Genomic DNA, 25,477 nt, shown 5'->3' with positions numbered 1-25,477 from the left:
AGTTTGGATGCTAGGTGATGGAAGTCTGTCCAATCCAGGTGTGCACAAAATATGCCTCTCTGGGAGAGAAGAGACTATGTAAACCAAGCTGGACCTAGAGCCCTCTCTGCTGGACGGCTGGGAAACAACACGTCAAACAGGACAAAACAAGAATTTTTATGTAGAAAAGAAAATCTGAGGCTAGTGCAAGACATAAACCATAAATCCTACATAGTTGAAGTCTTCCCTGTTATAAGCAGATGTAATATGATACACTTATTTCATAAAATGGCCTTCTCTTATTAAATTATCAGGTGATATATTTTAATAATTCTTTTCTTCTGAGTAAATATGGGATCTAAGGGGGAAATAAAAAAATTAACATTTAATCTTAGAAATTTGAAGAATTCCTAATATCTGTGCCAAAGAGGAATATTCAAGTAAAGGATTTTCTAACCATATAAATCCTAGGGGTGTAGGTAGGTGCTGTGTTTTTGTAGTAATGAACCAAAGAAATTAACACTTACTATAAAGCTGTAGTAATACATGAGGAATAGGCTATTCCACATTGAAGTACTTTTTAAAAAAGGCATTTGGCAAGATGTAACACATCTGTTTGTTTTACAATAAAATATATTTTCCAGTAAGAGGGGAAACCCTATTATAGTAATTAAAGTCCATATTTTATTCCTAATGTAAAGCCAAACACAGACATTCAGAATTTTTTTTTCATTCCATTTGACTAATGGAAATATGGGAAAGGAGAATTGCAGAGAATAACTGGATTGTCACTTTACTACTAGCACTAGAAGATCCATTAAAATTATGCAGCTCCCTGAAGTCCAGTCACTTGGAACTGATTCTGAAGTGTGCATTAGCACACGTGGGTTTTTTAAGCCCAAAAAAATCTAGTGGAGATAAGAGGGATCAACACTGAATAAACTTGAAGGCTTGAGTCTTCCTTCTTTCATGATTTTTCAAGATGGGATAGCAGCTGAAGAGATTCATGACCTATCTGGTCACAGGAAATTCATTAGGGAAAAAAAATGCAGGCTTTGTGTACACATTTGGGAACCTCTGAAATCTCGCATGCGTGGAGAACTACAGCAAAACAGTTACTGATCTTTATTAAACTTGGTTTCCCTTCATTTCCTGTCTAGGGAAGGAGAAACACATTTTGGAAATGTTTGATGTTTTTTGAAGTATTCATTATGAGGTATTTCTTTTTCTTGAGTCTTCATTTCACTTAAGGTAACAACTTGATTAATGTCATAGAGCACATAGTGTGATGGGGTTGCTTTAGGGCTTTTTTCCTACTTTTTTTCAAGTCACAGTGACATAACCACTTCAAAATTTAGATTAAAAATGGTGTACGAAATATAGCCTAGTAAGATACAGGAAGATTTTGTAATATATTTTTGTTCTGTAAGAATAAACCCTATGTGGTGGCTATTTCTGAGAAAAAAATCAAGCAAAAACAGAAACAAAAAAGAACCTGTCTAGGTAACCAAGTTAACTGGCTGTAGTTACAACAGCAGAGTAAAGCTTCAGCAGCCAGAGTGCTCGATGCTGCTGTGCTAAACCCACAGTCGTGTTTCTGTTGTAAAGGCACCATCTTTCTTGGAGTAGCTTGGGTAATTTGTGAAGATGTTTTAGACAGACAGACCTCATTAAAAGCAAAAAATGAGTGGAGTGAATATATGGCTGCTTTCTTCTTCAGTTGTAACTTAGCAGTTTTGCAGGTGCTACTCTTGTGGTGTAGGAGATGTTAACTTGTTCTGTGCTGAGATGGAGTTATTATATCTGTACAGGTCTTCTTATGGCTCAATAAAACCTTTTTCCCAAAATATTTGCACAATTCTGTTTAATTTTAAATAGACTTTATGATGCTGACTTTACCCAGGCTATGACTTGCTGCAGAAGTTTTCTTAAATTAATTATCTCTTGTGTACATCTATGCATGAGTTTTATTTTTATTTTTGTTTTTTCAGGGTATGGCTTTTACCTTGGAGGAGAGGCAACAATTGAATATTCATGGACTATTGCCACCTTGCTTTCTTGGTCAAGATGCTCAGGTTTATACAATTCTTAAGAATTTTGAAAGGCTGACATGTGACCTAGACAGGTAAAGTCTATGAAACTTTATCCTACTCACCCAATTCACAGGTCGCTTACTTTTTTTTGTATGGTAGTACAGATGAAATTTTGAGGTACTATTTCAGGCTGTAGTTGTTGACTATTGTTAAGCTAAATACCTATTTTGCAGGAAACTTCCTTCAAAAAAAATCAATTCCTACTTTAAAATTTTAGTCTTCCAGAGCTGTTCACTTGAATTTTCTTCGATAACCAAATGATACAAAGGTCACCGGAAGCAAATGAATTTAAGTGAAACTGAAAGTCAATAATGACTTTACATGCATATATGCATATAGATACATATGCATTAAAACATAGTAAACATGTAAAATGTTGTAAAACTAATATGTAACATAGAATTGCTGTGTTTGGGTATTTTTAAGGAAAAAAAAAACTGGGAAGGGCTTTAGATATTTATGAATACCAGAATTTTTTCCTAAAAAAATTGTATTTTATAGGCTCTAGAACAAAACACTGTTTCTTCATCTCTTCCTCCTGTGCCTTGCTCTTCTCTGTCGTCGGATGTCTTTCTATCAGTATGCAATATATGGTCTCTAGGTACCCATCTGTTGGTGCAAGGCTTTTTTATAATTTAAAGTTGCCACAACCTTTGTTTTTTATGGAGTCAGGATACGATGAGGACAGCCTTCCTTGCAAGTGAAGAGCTTGCACTTGTGGTGTCTTTTGTTAAGACACCACAATTATTCTTCAGTGCTCTCAGGATGGCCAGACAGTTATTGTCAGATTAGTAGCTTCCCAGGCTGGAATGTTTATGAGTCTGAGTTCCAGCATATAGAAAAGTGTAAAATTTCATGAAGCCCCCTGAGTCAACCATTGATGTTACCGCAGGAGAACACTTTCTCTCTCCTGTCCCCTTCTCCTCCTTAACTCTGTGTTAAGGTAGTTCCTTTGTGATACACCTTGTTGTTTCATGTGTTTCAGGACATTTAGAGCAGTTCCAACTGCTTGTTTCAGCTTGAATTGCCAGAATTTCGCTTCACCTATAGCTTGAAAACCATAAGAAAAAAGGTCTTACCCCATTGTTATATGTGTTTTTTAACTAGGAAAAAATTTTGCTCCTACTTCAGGTCATAGCAGAAAAACACTCCTGCTTCTCAAAATATCACAGATGGAATGTCACAGGTGTAACTATTCAACATAGCAGTATTTTAATATCTTAATTCTTTATTCTTTTAGCAAAAAAAAGTCTGGATATTCAAGTGGCTTTTTGCCAAAATGAAAAATTTCTTCAGGAAAGGAAAAAATAATTAATCTGTCAGTTTTAAATGACAGAGTATTGAAACTTTGAATGATGTGCCTTTTGAACTGCAGTAAAACACTGTATGCTGAAGTTTTGATTGCAGTGGGAATAATGAAATATAAATAACTGTCTCCAAGTATCGTGGCAATACTTTGCAGCTATCTTTATTATGTCAAAAAATAAGGAAAGATAAACCTGTCTGTCTTGGGGGTGGGGAAGGAAATATTTTTCTAAAGTGTAACTAATCCTTGTATGATAGACAAAAATAATACAAAAGTATAAAGAAATATAATGTGGTTACAAATAAATGTAACCACAAACATTTGCTTCAGAGAATATTATTCCAAAACTGCTCGTTAACATTAAGATCTGTAAATACTTAACTAAACAAAAACTTGGTGTCATTCTTTCCCACCTATGAGTCTTCTTTGGCTCATAGGTTTTCTCTTTTCCAAATACATAGTTGGGTCAGGAAGAAATTTGTTTCCTGCTCCTGTGACCAAACATCTGTAAAACAGAAGTGCTAACATTAAATTATTCCATCCATGTGTCTTGAGCATTGGACTGTAGCTTGCCATTTCATACTATAAAGCCAGTTTTATTATAATGCCTGCTTTAGTATAAAGGTTATATTGTACTGTGCAGCTTTGCAGTACAAATTTATTCTTGTTAATTTGGTTTTAGTGATGCAGTTCAACTGAGAAAACTAGCAAGTCTTCCATTCACAGAAATAGCTTGAAACTACTGCAAGTTAGGCTTTTTTCTCACTAATGTGTCCACTAGTCAGAATACTTCAAATAAGATTTTAGTAATTAACATATAAAAAAAGTGAATAGCTGTGTTTATTTTTCAGTTTTATTCTGTGACATGTGTCTGTACTTTTTTCTCAATTGTAATTTTTGATCCAAATATTTGAATCTTCTCCTTCCCCTTACAGTGTGAATAAATGTTATGGCCCCATTTGTAATGTTGGAGAAGCTGTGGTGGGATTTCCATCCATGGGAGATATTCCAAACCTGACTGAATATGGTCCTGGGCAAACTGCTCTAGCTGACTGTTTTGAACAGGGGATCAGATGAGGCGATCTCCAGAGGTCCCTTTCAACCTGAGCTAGTGTATGCTTTCATAACACAACTGCATAGTACTTAAATACGTTTTCAGGGGTAATCTTGGATCGATGCAGTTGTGCAAATTAAGTCAGGTCATCCCTTAGGAATATTAAACTATATAAATACACAAGTACCCCCCAAACGGAATTTTTTCTTTAAGAAATCATATTTATACTCTGTCTAAACACCCAGCAGTTCTAAATTGACTATTCATGTCATGCTGTGTTTTGATAAAAAAATATTTTCCTCATGTATTATTGGGGCTTTATATAGCTGTGATGTTTTCTCTATTTTTTTAGCAAAATAACACTGTGTTACATGCAGAGGTCTACATTTGAGACCACTGATGGAAAGACTTGGTAACATTTTCATGAAGAAGATACTTCCTTTTAAGACTGTAAACATTGACGTCTTGGGCTCCTTTGCAGATAAAATTCTTCTGTGAAGTGAGAGTGCAAAAATCTGCACGTGCAAAAATCTGCATGTGCAAAACTTGCAGGTGTGTTTGTAAGTCAAGTGTCTGACAGTTTCATTGGAGTATGTCAGTAAAGAGCCAGCTTGCAGAACATGTGCATTACAAATGGTGAGCTCAGTCCTCAAGGCAACATGTGAACTCTGGTCTCCTATATTTATACTTGTATCTGTCGCGCTCCCCCGGTGTCTCTGCACATCCAGAGTGGTGTGCTGAGATCCCACAGTATCAAAGAAGTTTAAAGAGTGAATGTGATCCTACCACAATTTTACCTTGAATCTCTTCACTGATGAAGAATGTCAGAAGCTTTGGCTCTTTTAACTGGAACTTGAAATCTCAAGGGCTCCCTGTAAAGGCAGGTGCTCAAGGACAATCTTGTATAAGAGCATGCAGTTATTGTCTTCTACTGAGTGTAAATGTCCTAATTTCAGGAAAACTCCCGTGTTTCTTGCAGCATGCATCTGGCATAGTCTTTGCTCTCATAGAAACAGTTATTGAAAAGAGGTGAAGAGAGGCTATTGTCTTCCTTCTAGAGCTTGGCAGTAGGTGTATATTTGTGTGTTTTATGTCCAAATACAAAAGATTAAGTACAGACATTTAGATATTGCAGAAGTGGAAGCTCTTAAATACCTTAGACAGAACTGTATCATCTGATGAAACATAAATGCTGTGTATGGTGGCATTTTACATTGGCAGGATTTGCCTGGTTTTGCCTGGAAAGAGGGTGTGTGTAAATTCATAAAGCTAAGTTTCTAGCTAGTGCCATGGCATGACATGTTTTGGCACTGCTGAAACACCTTTGTGAACTTGTAGCATGAAATTGTTATGCTCTGAAATACCAAGAGTTCATATACAAAATGAATGTGGAACAGCAAGTCAATTGCCTGGTATACTTGGCAACAGGGACACGACTAAGAGGAAAAAATTCGATTCCTCTAACATAATTTGGAAAAGCTGTGATGGATTCTGCAAGTAATTAATTTTTTTTTCTCCCCTGTATATTCTTAATTGTCTTTCTTCTTGATCTGTATTGATACTGAAATTGTTGCTCCTGGCATGGTGACATCTGCCTGAGCTTTTCTTTCTTCGGAGTCACGCTGTAAAATGTTATACTGGATGTGCTAACATTAGGAGAGGGGCCATCAAATTGCTTTTCCAGAGAAGACTGCCTTATTTTTTCTTGAAGTTCCCTGTCTTTAATGAATTTTATATAAATACTGATGATGCAGAGTAACAGAGCTAAGTGTCTTACACAGGTTAAAAATAATAGCCTTTCTTCCCACCTTCTTTATTTACTCTCATATTTTTCAAGATAAGAGAAAAAAAATGTGGAATTTGTTCTATTTTCACCTCTCCATTTTGCCTTGTAAAGTGTATGCCAGTGATAGTCTGGCCAGTTATCCTAAGAAATCATCAGTAACTTCCTGCTAATCATACCAGTTTTCTTTTGGATTTTGGATGATATGTGGTTTACATCCTTTTGTTGCTACTGTATTTCATTCCCTTCATAATAGCAGACTAGTATGAAACATTCTTAGGTAAAGTAAAGGCCAGGGGAGAAGAGTGACACACTGAAACTTGAATGCTTGGCAGTCTCCTCTGACTTGCCAGACCTTGGTTTTTGTCCTCTGAAACTCGTCCCTGAAATCTTCATTCAAGACTCCTGGTCTTGAGGACAGATAATACTTTTCTCCCTTTTTATAGCACAAATGATTGTTTTCACTGTTTTATTGCTTGTTTTCATTATGTTTTTGATGAAATATGGGCTTCAGTGAAAGATTCCATTAAATACTGAATTTTAAATATATTTTTTTAAACACAATGCTGAAAAGCACTTCATGCTTTTAGTTGTGTAGATACTTGGATGTCGCTAAAAGATGCATTCTTGTTGTCTAATGTATTATAAACAACCCCACAATGAGTATGAAGTATTTTTGGTTTTCCCTTTAGAAAGAATTTTTGAGAAATTTTATGCCCTTAACTAATCGAATTACAATGCTGAGAAGGAAGACATGTGCCTGCCATTGAAAAAGCCTGATAAAAATTGCAGTTCCCTAGAAATGTTTTCCACTTTATAATAGTATTTCTTATACCTATGTGGATATGATCAAGTATGTAATATTTGAAAATATAAGTAGTATGCAGTTACTCCTTTTGCAAGTTCTTTAGTATATCATGAATATAAAAGTGGCATGATAAATACAAGCTAGAAAATAAAACCCCAGTTTAATGCTATAGGACAGTAAAAATGAAGTGGAGAGTTTTAACAAACAGGTTTTTAATTTGAAGCCCCGAGGAAGCCTTTTGCTAAATTTCTAGTTTATTTTGTAAAAGATTTCTATACCCCGTTTAAAATCTCGGCTTGATCTGAGTAATAAGAAAGGATGATGAAAAGGTTAAGCCACACTTCATTTTAAAAGAAATTGGTTAAAAAAACTGGCAACTGCTTTGGAATGGTGCTGTGGCTCACATGGTGTTGAAGTGTCCAGTATAGAGTGGGGGCCAAAAATATGCATGATATTCTCTAACATCACTTTAAATGTTTCCTAGTGACAAAAGGAAAATCTTCATGTGTATTCACAACTACATGTGCAAGAACTTGTATTTCAGGATAAATATTGGGATAGTCATCCTCAGGAGAAAGGTTTTAATCAAGAAAATGCTCTGAGAATTCAAGGACGTAGCAGTATATGCTATATCATAATGAAATACTGGGAAAATGAGAGGCTATAGGGAAATGTAATAATATGAAAGAAAATTAGTATATATGTATGTATATTTGTAGCTGAGAACTACAAGAGCAGGATATAATTTAACCTTGGAGAACATTCAAAACTAATGTGTATGAAGGAAGGTAGTTCCAACTGCCTCATGGTGATGGTATTTAGAGAACACTGCAACTATTTGGTTTCTAGATCTTTATCTGTTTAGGGTCTAAAATACCCTTCATGACACAAGGGCAGGGATATTGTTTTGCCTCACTTCTGTCACCTCATTACAGTCACCAACTTCCAAACTGGCTTTGCTTGCCTTGCCTATAGTGCTTGTTAAAGGTTTAGAGAACAGATCCCAAAAGGAGTGCTTCCCTGATATACAGGGGTAGGGAGCTAAGCTTGAGTGGAATGCATTCAGATTTACTAAGCTGTTCTTTGTCAGATGGTTACCTGGCTATATCTGTGTCTTCCTAAAGAATGAATTAGATTTTATTGGGGCACATGATGCCTAAGTATTCTGAAGGAAAGTTCATATGAATAATAGTTAAGTACACAAATCTCTAGGCTTTTGGAAGGAATGTGTTCTATATGTATCCTCAACACCTTTGTAATGGAATGATGGGCATATTAAACTTTTTGAGTGTAAGTAATTAGTAATCCATTGGAAATTAAAAAAAAAATCTACATAAATTGTATACATAAGTTAAAGATTTTGTATAAGCCAATTGGTATAGAAGATTTTTACAGGAATACTTAACATTGCTAAAATAGTGAATGGACAGGTAAGGCGTAAGATCACTAAATTTCTAAATTTTGAGTGTTCACAAAGTGACAGAGTCATACCTATGTGAACTGGTATAACTTGAAGTCGCTCATAGACTGATATAATTTGTCACACTCAGCACTGTAATGTGGCTTCCTGATTGGTATCTTAAAGCAGCAATCTAATTATTCAATATAAGTGTGATGGTAATAAAAAGTAGGTCAAGCTAAACATGAACTTTCTTTCAATCTCATTTATATGATTATTTTTTTCTCATTGATTTTATTTTTGAATAAATATAGAACTTCCTCAAAATTGGTTTTAGTTAGGAGATATAACATCGCAGATTTCAACTCAAACATAGGCTTAGGGGATGAGAAGCCATGTTTGTATGCTTTGTTTTCAAAAGCTTTGCTTTTCAGTGTTTATTTGAAGTATTAGTCTGGATTTAAGATAAATTTCTATCTAGGAAAGAGCATGCAAAGCTTAATGTTTTTAGTTGTGTTTTCTTTGGGCAAGTGAGTAAGCTTGTTTAAGTTGTATTTAATGCTGCTCTCATTTCAAGTGGAACAACTGATAGATAAGGTTCTGACAGACCAAGTCCTCAATTGCAGCACAGTGTTTTATACCTGAGAGGGATTACCTTCCTGAGTATGTAGAGTTTGACAACTTTGTGATGGCTTCAGGTTCTCTGTCTCAACCAGTTTGTTATGCTTTGTGTCTGAACCATTTGTGCTGTTAAGACTAGGAGAAATTTGAATACTTTCAATAAGACAGAGGCTATTATAGAACAAACATAATTTTATTTATCCAAACACCAAATCTATTTCTAAATCTACTTTATATGTTCCCTTGATGTTTGTCTAATTATATGTAATTCTCCACAGATACATGCTGCTAATGAGTCTTCAGGATCGAAATGAAAAGCTTTTCTATAAAGTGCTGGCTTCTGACATTGAAAAGTTCATGCCTATTGTTTATACTCCCACTGTGGGACTGGCTTGCCAACAATATGGTTTAGCATTCCGGAGGCCAAGGTATGTGAGTTTATACTTAAAATAAAAGTAATTGTATCTTATTTTCCTCTTGGCAGATTTCTGTAGGAGTTTTCTAACAGCTGCATGTAAGCCAAAACTGCAATAATTGAGATCATTCAAGCTACACTTTTGGTCTACATTGAACAATAGTTTGTGCATTTCTTATCTGCATTAGGAAGGGAAAGGGTTGGTTGATTTGCATTAAAACATGAATATATTTTTAATCTTATTAACTGATTATTAAACTGTATGGTATATGTACTGTATTATACTCTATAGAATAACTATTATAGTTTTAGAATCCTAGCTGCACATTAGAAGACAGAAGAATAGAACTTTAGTTTTAGATTTGTCTTAGAAACTTGAAAAGCATAGACTTTTGCCTGTATATGTATGTTATTGGTGTTTTATACATACACACACACACACATATATATGTTAAAACAATATGTGTGCAAACTAAGCATGCATTATATATGTATCTACTGATATCTTAAAAATTATCACAAATCATCAAAGTGCCTGTTTCACTGCTTAATGATTTCTTGCTTCATAGGTTGGTTACTGGAGTGTTTTTATTCTGTGTACAATATCTGTATTTATAGAATGATGAGGAAGTGGTGTGAAAGAAGGACAGACACTTCTGTTTCACTCTGCCTCTTGAACATCAACTCTGAGTGTGAGTTGCTGTTTGAGAACATTGTGTATATCACTACCTTCATGTGCAAACTGGAACAACACTTTGGAGCCTTCTGCAGAATTTTCTGTCAAAGAAAGAGATAAATGAGCTGCATGTGCATAGCTGTTAACAGAAATAGGTTTTTTACAGTGAAGGCATTGATCAAAAATAAGAAGCTTGAAAGATGTAAGGGAACAAATGACTGCTCACAAATTCTTCAGCAGGAGATATTTCAGAGAGGCTTATGGCTCCAAGGTTTTGTTCTTAATGTGAAAATCATTTTGGCCTTGTGACTGACAGAATGAGTCAGGACCATCTGGTCAACTGCAGAAAACAAGAATTCCCACTTCTGTGCACAGTAAAACGTTCAAAAATACCTCAAGAATCCTTATTTAAACCTGCTTAATGATCTGTGGCTTTTAGGTGCCTCCCTTAGTAAGAGAAGTCATCTCCTTTTTCTGCCCCAGTATTTACCACCATGGTGATTTTACTGGCCTTCCAGGAAGATCTAAATGTGTCTAGAAATTAAGTCTTTGCTTACACTGCTCTCATTACTCCTCATTTTGATATTCTTTGCCATATAAAATATGGCAAAGGAGCACCTCTGCCCATGCACATGCTTTTCTCTTTCTCTCTAGATGAGTGAAGCATCTGTGGAGAAAAACATCCAGTTTAATTAGAGTCATGGAATTGTTAAGTTTTCAAAAGACCTCCAGGGTCATTGAGTCCAACTTTTGACTGAAAACCACCATGTCAACTAAACCATAGCACTAAGTGACACATCCAGTCATTTCTTGAGCTCTTCCAGGGATGGCAACTCCATCCCCTCCCTGGTCAGCCTGTTCCAATGCTTAGCCACCTTTTCAGTGAAGAATTCTTCCTGATGTCCAACCTGAAACTCCCTGGCACAGCTTGAGGCTATTTCCTCTTATCCTATCATTCATTGCCTGCCGGAAGAGACCAACCCCTGCCTGGCTACAACCTCCTTTCAGGCAGTTGTGGAGAGTGATAAGGTTACCCTGAGCCTCCTCAGGGCTATCAACCCCAGTTCCCTCAGCCACTCCTCCCATGACTTGTGCTCCAGAGCCTTCATCACCTCTTTTGCCCTTCTCTGGATGTGTTCTAGTACCTCAATGTCTCTTTTGCAGCAGGGTTGGAACTAAATAATCTTAAGGTCCCTCACAATCCAAACCATTCTGTGGTTCTATGATCTTTAACAGACTCACTCCTGCTTAAGAAAAAATACCCACAATGCAGTCTTCCACTGCGCCGTTACAGAGAAATGTTTTTTTTTCCTGAGAAAAACCTTTTCTAAATTACTCCAAAACCAACTATGCAAAGCAACCAATATAATTTCATTTAAAATTGCATTCTAGACCGTGACTCAGTTAGCATTAAGCCTTATATGCCAGTATACCTCATAAACATCCTCCATGAGATGGATGGAACAGAAAATATAAACATCAAATTTAATATTCTGCAGGCAAAAAGGAGTAAAATATGTAAGATTTAGTCCAGGCTATATCATCTTACAATTTTGATTGATTTTTTTTCAAGAAGTTGCAATCAAGGAACAAGGTATATGATCTGATCATACCTTAAAAAAAAGTATTCTCATTTGTAGGAGCTGTCTGTATCTGCTTTATGCTGACTCATATGTAAGTGCTGTCTTTACAAGTGACTGTTTTTCTTTCACAATGGTTTTTTATTTCAGAGTATTTTTAATCCTGCCTCTTCCCACAGCTCAGGAAATGTTTGCTCTTTCATAGTTTAATACAAATCCCATTAGAAACAGACTTGGAGGTAAATGAGTTAAAAATTACTCATTTGCTGCAGATCGTATTTATCTCACTGCAGTTTGTAAGGCAGTGTCATATTTAGTTTACGTCTGTAGGGATGTTTTCCAATATTCAGTTATACTTCTTTACCTTGTGAAATGAATTTGAAGCACCTGGCTCACAAGTTATCTCTTGAGGCAAGGAACAACAAAATTAGTTTAGAATTCAAAAAGTAGGTGTCTCGTGGAATCACTAAATGAGATAATCTTCTGTGACTCCCTTATGTGTTTTTAGAAGACTTTATGGGCTCACATGATATGCTTACAGTCACAGAAGGACTCTGGCTCAGGAAAAGGTTTTCATCCTGAAGCAATAGTTTGCAATTTTAGAATAAACATTCATGGCTGACCAGCTAACCATCTGATTAAGCATTATTTCTCAAGAGAACCAGCTGCAAAGTAACTTGACTCACTGGTTTGAAACTCATCTGTATAGTTGACATTTTTTTGTAATATTCAGACTCAACTCAAGATTGCATTACTTACTCTGAATATTCAGCTTTAAATCCACCAGTTTAATGAATAAAAGTATTATTGTAGCAGTAAACAGTACAGATCTGATAGTAGATCTGTAACATGTACTTACCTGTACCACAGGTAATTAGAAGTCCAGTCTGTCTGATCTTCTTCCTAACTGTTGAGGAGGATGAAGGAAGAAAGGATCCTTCAGGGAGTTGGTCAGAGAAGGAATTTGGACCTCTACAAATAGAAGCTTTACTTATGCTGGGAATATAATGGGGTTATGCTTCTATTGTAATGCTCACACTATAATTAAAAGCATTATCTCAGAATCTGCTAGATCACTTCTTGGTTCAAAGTTTCTATCCATCATTTAAACTCCTAAGGAAAAAATTCTTAAGTTGCACAAGGCATGTACGTAGTTATGACAGCTTTTGAATACTTACCAAGAAAGAATCTATTTCTGTAAATAGATTTCTGAAATACAGCAGTTCTTTCATCCAACAAGAATAAATATGGGAAAGCTCAATGGAAATTTCCTGTAAGAATCCAAAATCAACTTTTTACATTGTATAGAGAACACCCAGGAGTTTAAGATTCTTGTGTAAACTCGGCATTCAGAGAAGGGAGGTATAATTGCCAAATACTGCTACGCTGAAGACTTTGGACCTTGTTAAAATGTTGGTGACTGTTTATATATTGCCATTCCTAGAAGGAAAAGCCATTTCGATCACAATATGAACAGAGCAAGCCCGGGTAGCTAATGCAGCTACACAGGCATGGCAGAGTTCTCTGAAATAACTTCCAGAGTCACAGACTGTGCAGTCAGAAACTATCAGGCTGACTAGGAACCATTTTTAAAGCATCTCTGTTGGGTCTGATGCAGTCTCTTAAAAGGCAAAGTATGTCAGCTTTGAAATCGTTTACCAGATTTCCTCCTCACTGAAGTGTGTAGTCACTCAGCACATACAAATATGAGACTTAGCCCTTTCCTTATGTTTCTCAAAAAGAATGTATTTGTTTACATTTATTTTACGTATTACATTTACAATGATTCAGATGCACGGTATTGAATGCAAATGTTACAAATGTGAGTTCTTTTTTTGTTGACAAATATTTACATGGTGAGATTGCCAGCTGCAAGATAGCATTGCTTTTTAATAAAGAAAATAAATAGAGAATGGGGAAATACTTATTTCCTGTGACAGAACATGCAAAATATTAGACCTTGGCATCAGAAGTTGCAGTCTGCTTGACAGCGCAAGGTTGATCCTGTGGTACATTTAATAATATTTTTGTGGTTTTTAATGAGGCTTTTATTGGAATTATTTTTCTTAATTCCGATGGATGTCTGTGGCATCCAAGTCTCTTCAAAAACCAGAATTTGCTTACTGGAGGCCAGAATCTTGTCAAGTACTCCATGATCACATGAGCCAAGAAAGTTCAGTTCCTGGAAGTTTTTTGAGACTCTTTCTCTCCTTCAGATGTGTTGTGTTTTCATGATTGAGACTACTAGAATATCTGGATTTATTTCACATACTTCTTCACCAGTATAGCAGCTCCCTTAGTTTTTTTTCAGCACATCTAGATGTTCCTCCCCTAGAAAAGCATGTATATGTATACATATGTCTGTTTAGGGACTTTATTAATCTAATTGTTGCCCTACATACTTATCTTAGTATCTTCATATAGTTAGAAGTGATTATTGTGTAACATAAAATGATATTAAAAGATGTAACAAAGCACTAGTTTCACAGTTACTTTTCCTAGTATTTTCTTCTCTGAAAACTATGTAGAATTTTAATCTGTAAGTGGAAAAAAGGAAATGTGCAGGCTTTGAAACTGATCTCTTGTAAGGTCTTGACTGTTAGGACAGCACATGGAATCAAAATGTTTTGCAGTTAAGGCATAAAGAACAGCAAAATGCTTCTTTGAAAATTAACTGTTGGAATTCTGTTCTGCAGAAGGACCTAGTTTGAGTGGCAAGTTACTTTGTAGCATTTCAACAGAGAATTAGTATAGCTGTAGCATTTCTTCTAATTTTAGGCAACCTTTCTCTTAATGGCCTCTAAAGCCTCACGATGATGCCAGTTGCAGCCTCTCACCAAGCAGTTTTGGAATACATGTTGGTCATTTTTCACTTTCGTCTTCCGTGAAGATGACAACTGTTGACATATTCCAGGCAACTGTTTTCTCTTTCCTTTTTTTCTCCGTGTATAGCCTTGCCATTGAGTTCATGGCATCCAGTAATTTTACTTTCTGGCACAATTCTGATCTGCTTTTCCTTTCATCAAGCTAAAAATTCACTTAGAATTCTGATGCTTCTGTGGCTCGAAGGTAAGGCTAATAGAATCTTCCCAGCAAAATATTTGCTCTGCTCTGAAAAGCTGGAAAAGGAGAATTAGCAGAGCGTTGAACTCCTCTTTTCTCTTGGATTGTCTTGTAGACTGGATTGTGCCCAACGTGGTCTGTCAGCAGACAGTAATGGTGTGAGTATCTTGCACAGAAGATGTCATTGGGCCTCATTTTGGTCATAGACTGCTTTGTAAATATTAAGCCAGTTTCTCATGTAAGAAGTTATTGAAGGAAAAACAGTTATGACTTGATTTTTGAAAACATTATGGTATTCTTCAGTTTATATGCATGTAGTCATCTGGTCTCTCTAGAACTGTTAAATTCATGGCTTTTCATAATATTTTGGCAATAGGTTTCACCATTTAGGTACAGTGTGAATTTTTATCATTTTATTAAACTTTCACCTCAGAATAAAATCATGAATGACTAGCCTGTGCCAAGCTGAGAGTAGGTAGTCCTGACCTAGCATTATGAAATATAACATCCTCCATGTTTTTTGTATGTACTTGGTGCTTTCATGTAGGCATAACCTACAGTACTTGGAGGCGGTGGTATTTACAGAAGTAGCACTTGGAGTTGTTCTTCCATTTAGTCTTGTCTGAGTTGGAGCTTTATCTATTATTAGCCTCTTCCTGTTCTCATAAACTTCATATATGATTTCTTCTGCAGGTAATATTTCAGGGACTTTTGATCAGGGTAATAAAAGCTTTATCCTAAAGCACATCACAAGCATGGAATTTCTGGCTTTCAGACCTAAGTTTGTAGGTGCATTGCTCTGTTTTTTCTGGATGGAGTACATCTTGGCTGTGAGCAGGAGGAAATGAGGCCATCCCTTCTCAAAACATAACTCTCAAAATGTTTGGCAGCAGTCAATGTTTGGTCATTCTTAACACAGTTTTCTAAGGAAGACGGCTAGCAAGACTCAGTGCTCCTCTACAGACATCCTTGGTGGTTTCTGAGCAAGAGGGCCAAAACTGAAATACTGTCCGTGCCTTTCTGTTTCCTTGTTCACTTCCTTCACAGAGTCCGGGATGTTTCCAGGGGATCCCTGTCCTCATTTGGCTTGTACTGTTATTTTTTAATAATTTCTAATATCTGTTGTGTCAAGTTAGAACTGAATGTTCTCCCTTTTCCACAAATCTGGGGGGCTCAAATTTATCTTTTCAAGGGCATCTGCACTTTGAGCTAATGGGAACTTACTTCTGTGGATTTTGGCATGTGATTATGTTCCTCATTTCATTATATCCTACTGAGACAGTCCTCTGAAACAAAGAAGTTTCATACAGATGCTTTTCACTAAATTAGAAAGACAGTTTGTATGACAGTTAGTAATGCAGTATTTATTAGAACCTTCTTGTTTCCTTTACTAAAACAGTCATCTTGTGCAGCTACGTGCAAAAGACTGCACAAAAAGTACATGATCTGAAGTTAAATGTCTTTACTCTGACTAATCTTTTCTTTCTAGTGCCAATACCACATAAAAGGTAGGCTATATCCTTTGCAACAAATAAATTATATCTGCATTTTAAAATAAAGGTATTATTTTGGCATGTTACAATTTCATATCAACAACTATGACTTGAATGAATGTATAACCATGTTACTCTTCAACATCTTCCTATTTTCGTGGAGTTTTAGGGAGATTTTGATTCTATGCCTGCCTTGTGTTTACAAGCGCCCCGATTTCCCAAAGCAGTATATTCCTTAATGAAATGTAATTTAAGGGCAGAGATTTTATTTCGATTTCACACCTTCACTTGGCCAAAGATTCCACTGGCAACACTAAAGTATCAGTACAGGAGAGGTCTGTTTATTAGCTCTGTCTAACTCTATACAAGCCATAGTTATCTACTAAAATTTTCCCCTCATGAAACAGCCTCTGTAAACCTGACAGATTTTTAGTTTCCTAATTGTCAACATCATTTGACTTCCAAAACAAACCTTAAGAGTAATTTCCTTTCAAGAAGAGAACTTTAACTTTCCTTAGTTCAATACCTTTTGAAGGACAGCCTATCAAATCCTATGCAGTGTCTGCAAATGACGTTACTCCATCCTTCCTTTTGTACAGAATGATAGGTACAGTTGCCTCCCTTCTGCCTTGAGTGGCTCTGGGACAGCCCTGAAGTTGTAGCTTGCTCTTGACAGTAGTTTGCATATTGTATCTATCTCCATGGACTGGGATTCTGCACCATTCTAGTACTCATTTAGGACAACCCAGACAGTAGCAGCTTGTGCCACATGAACAGACAGACAACTGTAACAGAAAACAAACACCTTGCAACTCATTGCTTGGGAAGTACTAAGAAAAAATGTGTGGGTATCTTTCTCCCTTCCTAGGGCTATGCTCTGGAAGGGAAAGAGCTTCCTTCCAGGTATCAGTGGGATGAAAAATTAATGGTGTTGCTGCATGTGTTTACAATAAGGTATCACCAGCAGTAGGGATTTTTGCATTGGTAACATGAGCTTGTAGCAGAGAACTGTTATATTTGACTGATAAAGAGCAGTTTTTTGGGGTTTTTTTTTGTTTTGTTTCAATATTAAGATTTTCTTAGAGATAGAGGAATCCTATGCTGTCCTTCTATGCAAAGAGTTTTCCGTGTCCGCAGTAATTCCCAATGTTACATCTGATACTGCAAAACAAGGTACCAGTAGTATTCAGATCAGATGCCAGTGATTTAGAAGCATTACACTGCTTTATTAGCTCACTCTGTATATATCCCAGCCCATGCCCAGAGGATGTTTTCCTTTAGGGGTGTGCTTACACTGAAGTTTCTCCAGCTCCCATTTTCTGTACATTTGTTGCACGTCCTTTGGCAACACCCAAATCCCCTGCTTCCACATTCAGCAGCTCCTCTGTTCAAAATGCTGCCATTACTCAGCAGTCCAACACTGTCTCATTGTTGCATTTCCAATACAAGATATTTAGTAACTTTAAAAAAAACCCCTACAGTGATTCCTGTAACTGTATTTGGTAAAGTCTGAAAGAGGAAGGAAAAACCCTAGTAAAATCACTGCAACTTTGCAGTAGCTTGGCTATTCTAACATCAAGTTTTTTGTCTTTGTCTACAAACTTTCTAAATAGATAGACAAGTCTTAAAATGAAAAATGAAAAATCAAAAGTGAAGACAAAGCATAAATATTTTCAGGCTTTAAGAGCCTAACAAATGGGATAATTGTGTGTTGTAATCTATCTTGTGTCTCTCTATATTTATGGCTAGATGTTTTGGTCCAGGAGCTTTTTGCATACTACATTTGGGAGAGCCATATGCATAGGAGGCTTCTGAAAAAGACAAGAACAAAAGTTTTGGGATAGAAGTGGACCCTTTTATTTCTTGCAAGGCACTTCTGTCGTTTTTTAGCAAAGTTTTACGGCTGCATAAAATTGTTTTCTTATGGGCACAGCTGAATAAAAAATGTCATAATTGTTAATTATAATAAACTCAAAAATAAAAATAGTAGGTCATAACATTACCGAACCTATTGTAGAGTAGCAGTAACATCATGTAATTTACATCTGGGTGGAGAAAGGTTTGCGAGGCATCTGACGTCCTGACCACTGCTCTTGGAGTTAAGTGGTGCACTGAATGTCAGTTCTGCTTTTTGGCTAATAACTATTAGGTGATTAAGCCACATGCAGGAAATCCACTATCTTTTAGAAAATGGTGGGTAAGGGCCTGCTGGGAGCATAGATCAAATAGATCAATGTGCATAAACTAAACAAAACAAGTCATTGTTGTAAGAAAAGCAAGGACTTCCAGCTGAAGGCAGACAGTGATATGGAAGGCTTAAAACAACTGGCAGAAATAAGGGAAATATTTACTGAGAAATACCAAAAAAAAAAAGAAAAGCAAGCTTGAGTTTGTACTGAATGAGAACCCATGCCTTTGGCGCAAAGATGGTCAAAAGCCAGTTCTCATTTTTGCTTCTTAATTTCCAAAGTGACTACTTTTAACATGAATTTCTGTTCAGTCTTAAGGAAAAAGGGAGTGTAGGGGCTCTCACAACTTAATTTTAGTACTCTAATATACTGAAATTAACTATTGTTTTCAGCATTCTGGTGGAATTTTCCACCTAAAGGAAGAGCTTTCTATTCCTGAGATGAAGCTGTAATGTAGCTTACAGAGACACAGCAGCACATTTCCATTTCAAAAGTTCCCAATATTATGAAAACTTTGTTGTATCAGAGGGTAATTTTGGCTGCTTTTAACTTTTCTCTTAGCATTGTTTAGACTTATTCTATGCACATATGAATGTACAGGTTTGCTGCACTGTATGTTGAGAGTCAGGTTATTCATACAGCCTGTTTTAGGCAACAGTATATCTGAGAATTTCCCTTGGTCATCCAAAAGGAGCTTCTTGAACATGACTCGTAGATATTTATCTCTGGCAATGAAAATATAAAACATGGTTTGCTTTCTGTTCAATTAGTAATGTTTTTTCATTAATAAATAGTCTATGAGCATGAGGAACTTGTCATTCTCAAGAAAATAGTGTATTGAAAGAGTCTTGCCTTATTCTTCAAGCAATGTGCCGATTTCTACTTTTACTTTGTCACTTAATGTAGAATGTAGCAATGCTCCAGTTCATGCATTCAAATGGGATTCTTCATGAGGGTGGTTGTAATGCCCGTCATTTGGTGAATGGTTTGTTCATTCAGTCTTACAGTGAAACAAATGTCATCTTTGAAAGATGACATAATATATGGCATGTAGGCTTCCAAAGGCAATATCCTCAGAAAAGCTGGTGTGCTTTCTGACACCAGACTTGAGCCTTTGATTCCCTTGAAGAGGCTGGAAGCTCCCTAATGACGTTTCAGAAACATTTCTGAAGTGACTGCTAAATTATGTTATTTAAATACTCCATCACCCCATAGGACTGGCTCTGACTCTTCGCTGTGTTCTTTCTGTATCCTGTGCTTTGTTTCCTGTATGTGTTTAGTGAAGACCAGCAATATTAGGTTGTGGTAGCTGGGATTGTTGCGTGCTGTGTTTTTTCCCAAAATGTTGATCCTGACTTCAGGAAATGAAAATCTTTACATGGGGTCATGACTGAATTTTAATAAAAAGGAGAGAAAGTATAAGGGTATTTGCCTCTGATGGACAAGGTTAATTTTTAGCACAGTGACCAGATATATTACAGATTTTTAATGCCCAAAATGTTTCCTTGGGGTTCCATCTATTATAGTTATTTTCTCAAGTTTTATGATAAAGGCTTCTAGTAATTTTTAATTGAGTCAGAAAATCGTTATATTTTTTCTTAAATATATTAGATTCCTATGATTAAAACCACTTTGTGTAGGTAATATATATGTCCTAGGTTTTTCTGGAAAAATATTAATACATTTTGTGTGAGTGAATTTCAGAAAACAGCTGGTGTCTTGGAACTTTGTTAACATCAGATTACAAAGGTTTTAAGAATAATCATGCTGCTTCTTGGTTTCTTTGAGATAGAGCTGGACCTGCAGGTGTGTTTCCCATGTTAAAAATTGTTATTGAACACAGTACTAAAAATTTGGTCTGTCTCATACATTCATTCATGCTGTAAATTTAATAGGAAATAAGTACAGAAATAGTGCTGCTCATCAGGTTGTTTGCATTTTTAAAAATGTGCTTATGGTAAAGGGAGATTTGTAATTTTTCAGAGTGTTCATTTTTAGCAGTTAGAGTCAGCTTTGCTAATGGAGATAGTGTCTCATTTCAGGAGTGACTTTTTCATTGAAGTTGGGTAGGATATGCCATAAGAAGAAGTATTTTTTAATAAATTTTCACTTTTGTCCTGGTTAATAGTTACTGAGAGCAAATTGTGGTGATTTAAAGGTCAGTTAACAGGCCTTAAAGGACATTATTGTCTAAATACAGGAAATTTTCCATGTTCCAATGAGCCAAGGCAGCACAAGTTGTTGAAGTAAATAGAAGAACAGTGATCTCACTTGTTTGAGTATTTCACAGTTTAAGTAGCATTTAAATTTTTTTTTTTTTTAGAAAAGCATCACCAGCATTGCCAAATTCCTAGCAGATAACATGGTTGATGTTTGTTGATGGCTTTCCATGCAGTTAACATTAGCATAAAATAATACAAACATGATAGCTGTTGAAACAGAACAGTAGGTTATTTTTTGTCTTAAAAATGAATGGGTCTGGCTCTAGTAAACCATTCTCTCATTCACAGTCTTCAAATAGTTCTATTTGTGTCCATTAGAGTGTAAGTAATTAAGTTATTTATTGAGCAACTGTCAGAGGAATTTAAGTAGCTTCTGGAGCAAAAGAGCTGCAGTGCTTAAACCTATATTTTGCACAGTCTGCCTTTTCCTTTACAAACAAACATCCCATTGTATTGCTGCTGTGTGGTTAAGCAACAATATGTAGAAGCTGATTGTCTAGATTAGTGATGCTTTAGGAATATAGCAAAATCAATAAATTTATGTTTTAAGGAATGACTATAAAATATTACTTGATTTAGTCTTTTTCTGTATGAAAAGGATGCATCATTAGTTTGGACATTCAGACCACAAAATGCTGTGCAAGTAGAGGAGGTGAGGCACTATATGAAAAACAGGGTTAGATATCTAGATATACAGTAAAGAGTATTTTATATGATTAATGCAAAACATCTGCAATGACTTAAGTCCACGAAGTTTTACTATGAAGTATTTTTAATATAGTTTGAGGTGAACTGCATGGTTTCCAAAATTAACTGGAGGTTTTTTGATTATTAGTGAAGTGTCAAGCTATAATTATTCTTAGTACCATGTAAAATTGGTTTTAAAGTTTTCCAGTGTAAGGCTTGTAATGCTGTTACTCCAATTTTTTTTACAATGTAATTTTTTTGGGGTTGAATGACAGCAGTCAAGGAATTACTTCCTTGAGTTGCTTTTTATTGTACCAAAGCCTTGCCTTCTTCTCTCTTCTGGGCCCTATCTGATGGGTATTTTACAAAGTAAAAGCAAAATGTTACAAGAAAAAAATATGCTTTTTGCAAAAATCTGTGTACACTCAAACTCATAAGGTAGAGATTACATGCTTTGGTAGCAAGAATCTCAAGGGGCTGAAAAAGTCCAGACATTTTGGAGAAAAGTAGTAAGACAGGACTGATGCAGGTGTGTCTCTGTTCCCTTGTCATTTGCCTTCAGTCTGTACTGCTATGGGCGGCTTGTAATTTTTTTTTCATTGTCACCCTCTCTGTTGTGTCACAATTTAGAAAATGTGTGCTGTATGCAAGCTCTGGAGCCTGTTTCAGATGCAGAAGGGCAGAAGGGGCAATGTCTGTGTATCTGGCCCCTGGCTGCAGGTGTATCAGCACTGTTACAGCAAGTTACGTAACTCACCACGTTGCAAATTGTGGAATAGCAGCCCCTGGTTCCCTGCTTCCCTAATCCCACTCGAGATGGAAGAGGGAATGTCAGAAGAAGAAGGAGGGGATGAACCTGAAGTCAGTTTTCTTCGTAAACCCAAGATGTAGGCAGAAGCAGTTTTATGTGGAAGTTCCTGGAACCCATGGGGTTGTTTGAACCAGCTCTTCTGACTGAGTGCCACCTGGATCAGTCTCTTTGAAGCGCACAGTGTCCATTGTCATTTTTCAAAGAAACAAGGCAGAGCCGTGGACTCTAGTTGAAGATCTTGGGCAGGCTTGAGCATAGTGTGGGTACTGTATTGATTCTGGCAGGATCAAGAGTACTACAACTCGCTGGGGCTTGCATCAGGAAAATTATTATCTTAAGTAGCTATCTACACCAGTTGTATTTTCAATTTTTTAGACATTATAATTTATTTTTAAATAATTTAACGTTTGGACTAAAAGGTTTTCCCAGCATCTGAATCTTTGTGTCACTAGAGTTATGTACCTTTTATTTCTCCAAACCTTATCCTTTCTTTTCTGAAACTTCATTCCCCTGAGGTCATGTTTTCGAATGCCAGGCTTACTGCTGCTGTCTTTCAGGTTAACTTTATCACTTTCCTGCTTTAAAGGCTAATTCACATTGGATACTGTATGGTTCTGTAAGTGGTCCAAATGTACTTTTCTGTAGATGTTATTTTTAATGGTAGTGACTATTGGAGCATGACACTCACTAACAGGGATTGATGAGCAGCTTTGATGGACTTGGGCTTGTGAAAGAAGGCTACAGAGGCTGCCAACACTGGATAAAGACTGTCACGAAACAGTGCTTTTCAGAAGAGATTCTTGAAATAAAACTAAATGCTGGTTTGCTCCTGTAGCTGAAGATAGACTGTTCAGACTCCTTGACACAAGCATTTCCCATTTACAGGGATTATGAAGACTGTGTTTTTCTGTATTTTAATCATTTCCCTACAGTCTTATGCCAAATTGGGCATTTGAGTTGCTATAAAAATACAGGAGGCTTTCATTATTCTTTTATGTATAGCAAAGTGGAGTTGGCAGATGTTAGCATCTGTCTTTCAGAGTATTTGATGTCTTCTACAAAACAAATTTTATAATCAGTAGTCATTTACAAAACCAAATGCTAAGCATGAAATAACACATGATATTTATAAACTTTTATGTCTTTTCAGGATTATCTTACCCTCATTGGCATTCATATGCTGCTAGAATTTACTTTTTTATGAACTACATCTTACTCATGTATAGCTCCACACTTTCAGAGGTTTTAGCAGTGCCTACTGTTCCTTTAATGCTCCTGTCCTATTTTTGATTTTTGTTTTTGATTTAATCTTTATTTTGCTTCTAACAAATTTTTCTGTTTAAATACAATTTGAGTGTGCCACATCTAGAAAATGTAAAGCCGGGTTTCTTTAACACTGATGAATTCAGGCTGGCAGTCAGTAGCAACTGCTATTTCAGCATCAACTATTTTATATATTGAAAAACATACCTGTGTATGAAATTCATCCCCGTATAAAGGGAAAGGTAAAGAAAATAAACAAAGCTGTCAACAGCTGCATTTCTTAAATCAGCCCATCTCTTGTATTTATCAGGCCTCAGTGGTCTTGCAGTGCAAAGGAACCTGCTATGGTAAGGTGTAATGAAAACTTTGAGGATGTTTTAAATGAAGAAATGAGACCACGTTAAACAGTCACAATTGGAAATGTGGTGAAAAAAGAGCAGAATGTTCTTTGGGAAGGATATAGGTACTCTTAGTTCCTAGTACAAAGTTCCTAGTACAATTGTATTGCTTTTTAAGATTTTAAAAATAGGAGGGAATTTCAATGGGGACCAGGGAAATAGTTTACCTCTTCCTTGCCAAGTGCACAAGTTTGGAAGAGCAGGCTCAGAAATAAACTGTCTTGCCCCTGAGATTTTTTTTTTTAATTATTATTATTAAGCTTGTTGGTTTAGGCTGCCTGGGGAAGTGAAGTCACCTCTACTGTAACTCTATGTACAGTTCATAATTCAAATAACAGTCTTGAATATGCAGGGTTGTGGGGTTGTGAGAAAAGTCTGAACTTCTTTTCATTAAACATGTTTGGCATTTTCTGAGACATGTTAAGATTGCCTCCTGTTGTTATAAGAAGAGGAAAGAAAGGATTATTCTGTTAGAATGACACATTTTCCTAAACTGTTCTTTAATAGAAAATAGACAAATACATTGCTGGTAGATCCTTGCTTTCTCAAAGCATAATAAACAAATGCTCCATTTAATTCTGTTGACTTTGTTCTCATAGATGAGAATTTTAATAAAACAGACCCAAATCATGTGCTGTAAAATGACCTCCACATAACTGGTAAAATTTGCTACAGTGTAGTGAGCTCAGTGACCCAAAATAGATCCACCCTTTGTTGAGTGGATCTTGGATGTCCTCATGTGGGCTCCCCCCTTACTCTTCAGCCTTACTGCTGGTGTGTTGAGAACAAAGAAGGCGTAGTTACTTCTTTGCCTAATTATTCCTCTGCTGTAGTTTCATACATTTTCTGGCTAGCTGAAAATGGGTGTGACTAGCAGTGCTTGCTTTGGCTGGGCTGGTGTCAGCCGGTGCCGAGCTGGGGGCTCACTGGGGCAAACCGATTCTAGATGAGCACTTCTGTGTATGTGCTTAGGCGAGTTCTATCGTATGTGCTTAAGCAAGACAATCTGCACTGCGCCATGTTCAAAATGAACACATTAATTAGAAGACTGATCTGAGACTGCAAGCTTCAGAACAGTTTTAACTCAGTTTTGGTGATTGGCCTTCTTGTCTTGCAAGAAAAGACACTATGTATAATCGAGATACCAATTAAAATAGAAAGGACCACACTGTGTTGTAAAACCTACAGCTGCTTTTCCAGTGAGCTTGCCAACCTGGAGTGCTCTGAAAGTGTGTGCAAGAGAACTTAATCCTGCTTCCCCATGAGTTGCTTTTCTTCTTAGAAATGTGAATATGTGGACACTGAAAATCAAGCAGCATATTCTTCTCCATAATATTTTCCCTGTATCTTGCTTCTTTCTTCATGTGATTTGATGTATTACTTGTCCATCTGCTTTAGCGGCCCCATTCTGAAGTGCTTTGTCAGACAAGTGCACATCCTGCAGGCCCTCTCTTCCTCGTACAGCAGAACAGGGTGTGCATCACTGGCATGACCATGCTTATTTTTATCATTAACATTATACTCAAATGGATAATTCAGTCATATTTCCAGATTGAAATCCATGTAGAACTGAATCCAGTTTAAATCATCTAGCTTGCCCATGCTTCATTCTTCTTGTAGCTGTGCTATGACAGCCC

At 36.4% G+C, this 25,477-nt stretch overlaps 1 protein-coding gene across 1 annotated transcript in view; it reads left to right on the top strand.

Moving 5' to 3' along the window:
* Window positions 1-25,477, top strand: part of ME1 (malic enzyme 1) — a 155,018-nt gene that overhangs the window by 38,068 nt on the left and 91,473 nt on the right. The window contains exons 2-3 of the mRNA XM_041480404.1: window positions 1,971-2,104; window positions 9,322-9,471. Coding sequence (XP_041336338.1) covers window positions 1,971-2,104; window positions 9,322-9,471 — 284 coding nt within the window. The remainder of the gene's footprint in view (window positions 1-1,970; window positions 2,105-9,321; window positions 9,472-25,477) is intronic.

Source organism: Pyrgilauda ruficollis, unplaced genomic scaffold (assembly GCF_017590135.1).
Source record: "Pyrgilauda ruficollis isolate IOZ18807 unplaced genomic scaffold, ASM1759013v1 scaffold51, whole genome shotgun sequence".
In the NCBI taxonomy this organism is placed as follows: Eukaryota; Metazoa; Chordata; class Aves; order Passeriformes; family Passeridae; genus Pyrgilauda; species Pyrgilauda ruficollis.
Note: the sequence above shows the minus strand (reverse complement) of the source record. Positions and strands in the feature narration are given on the sequence as shown.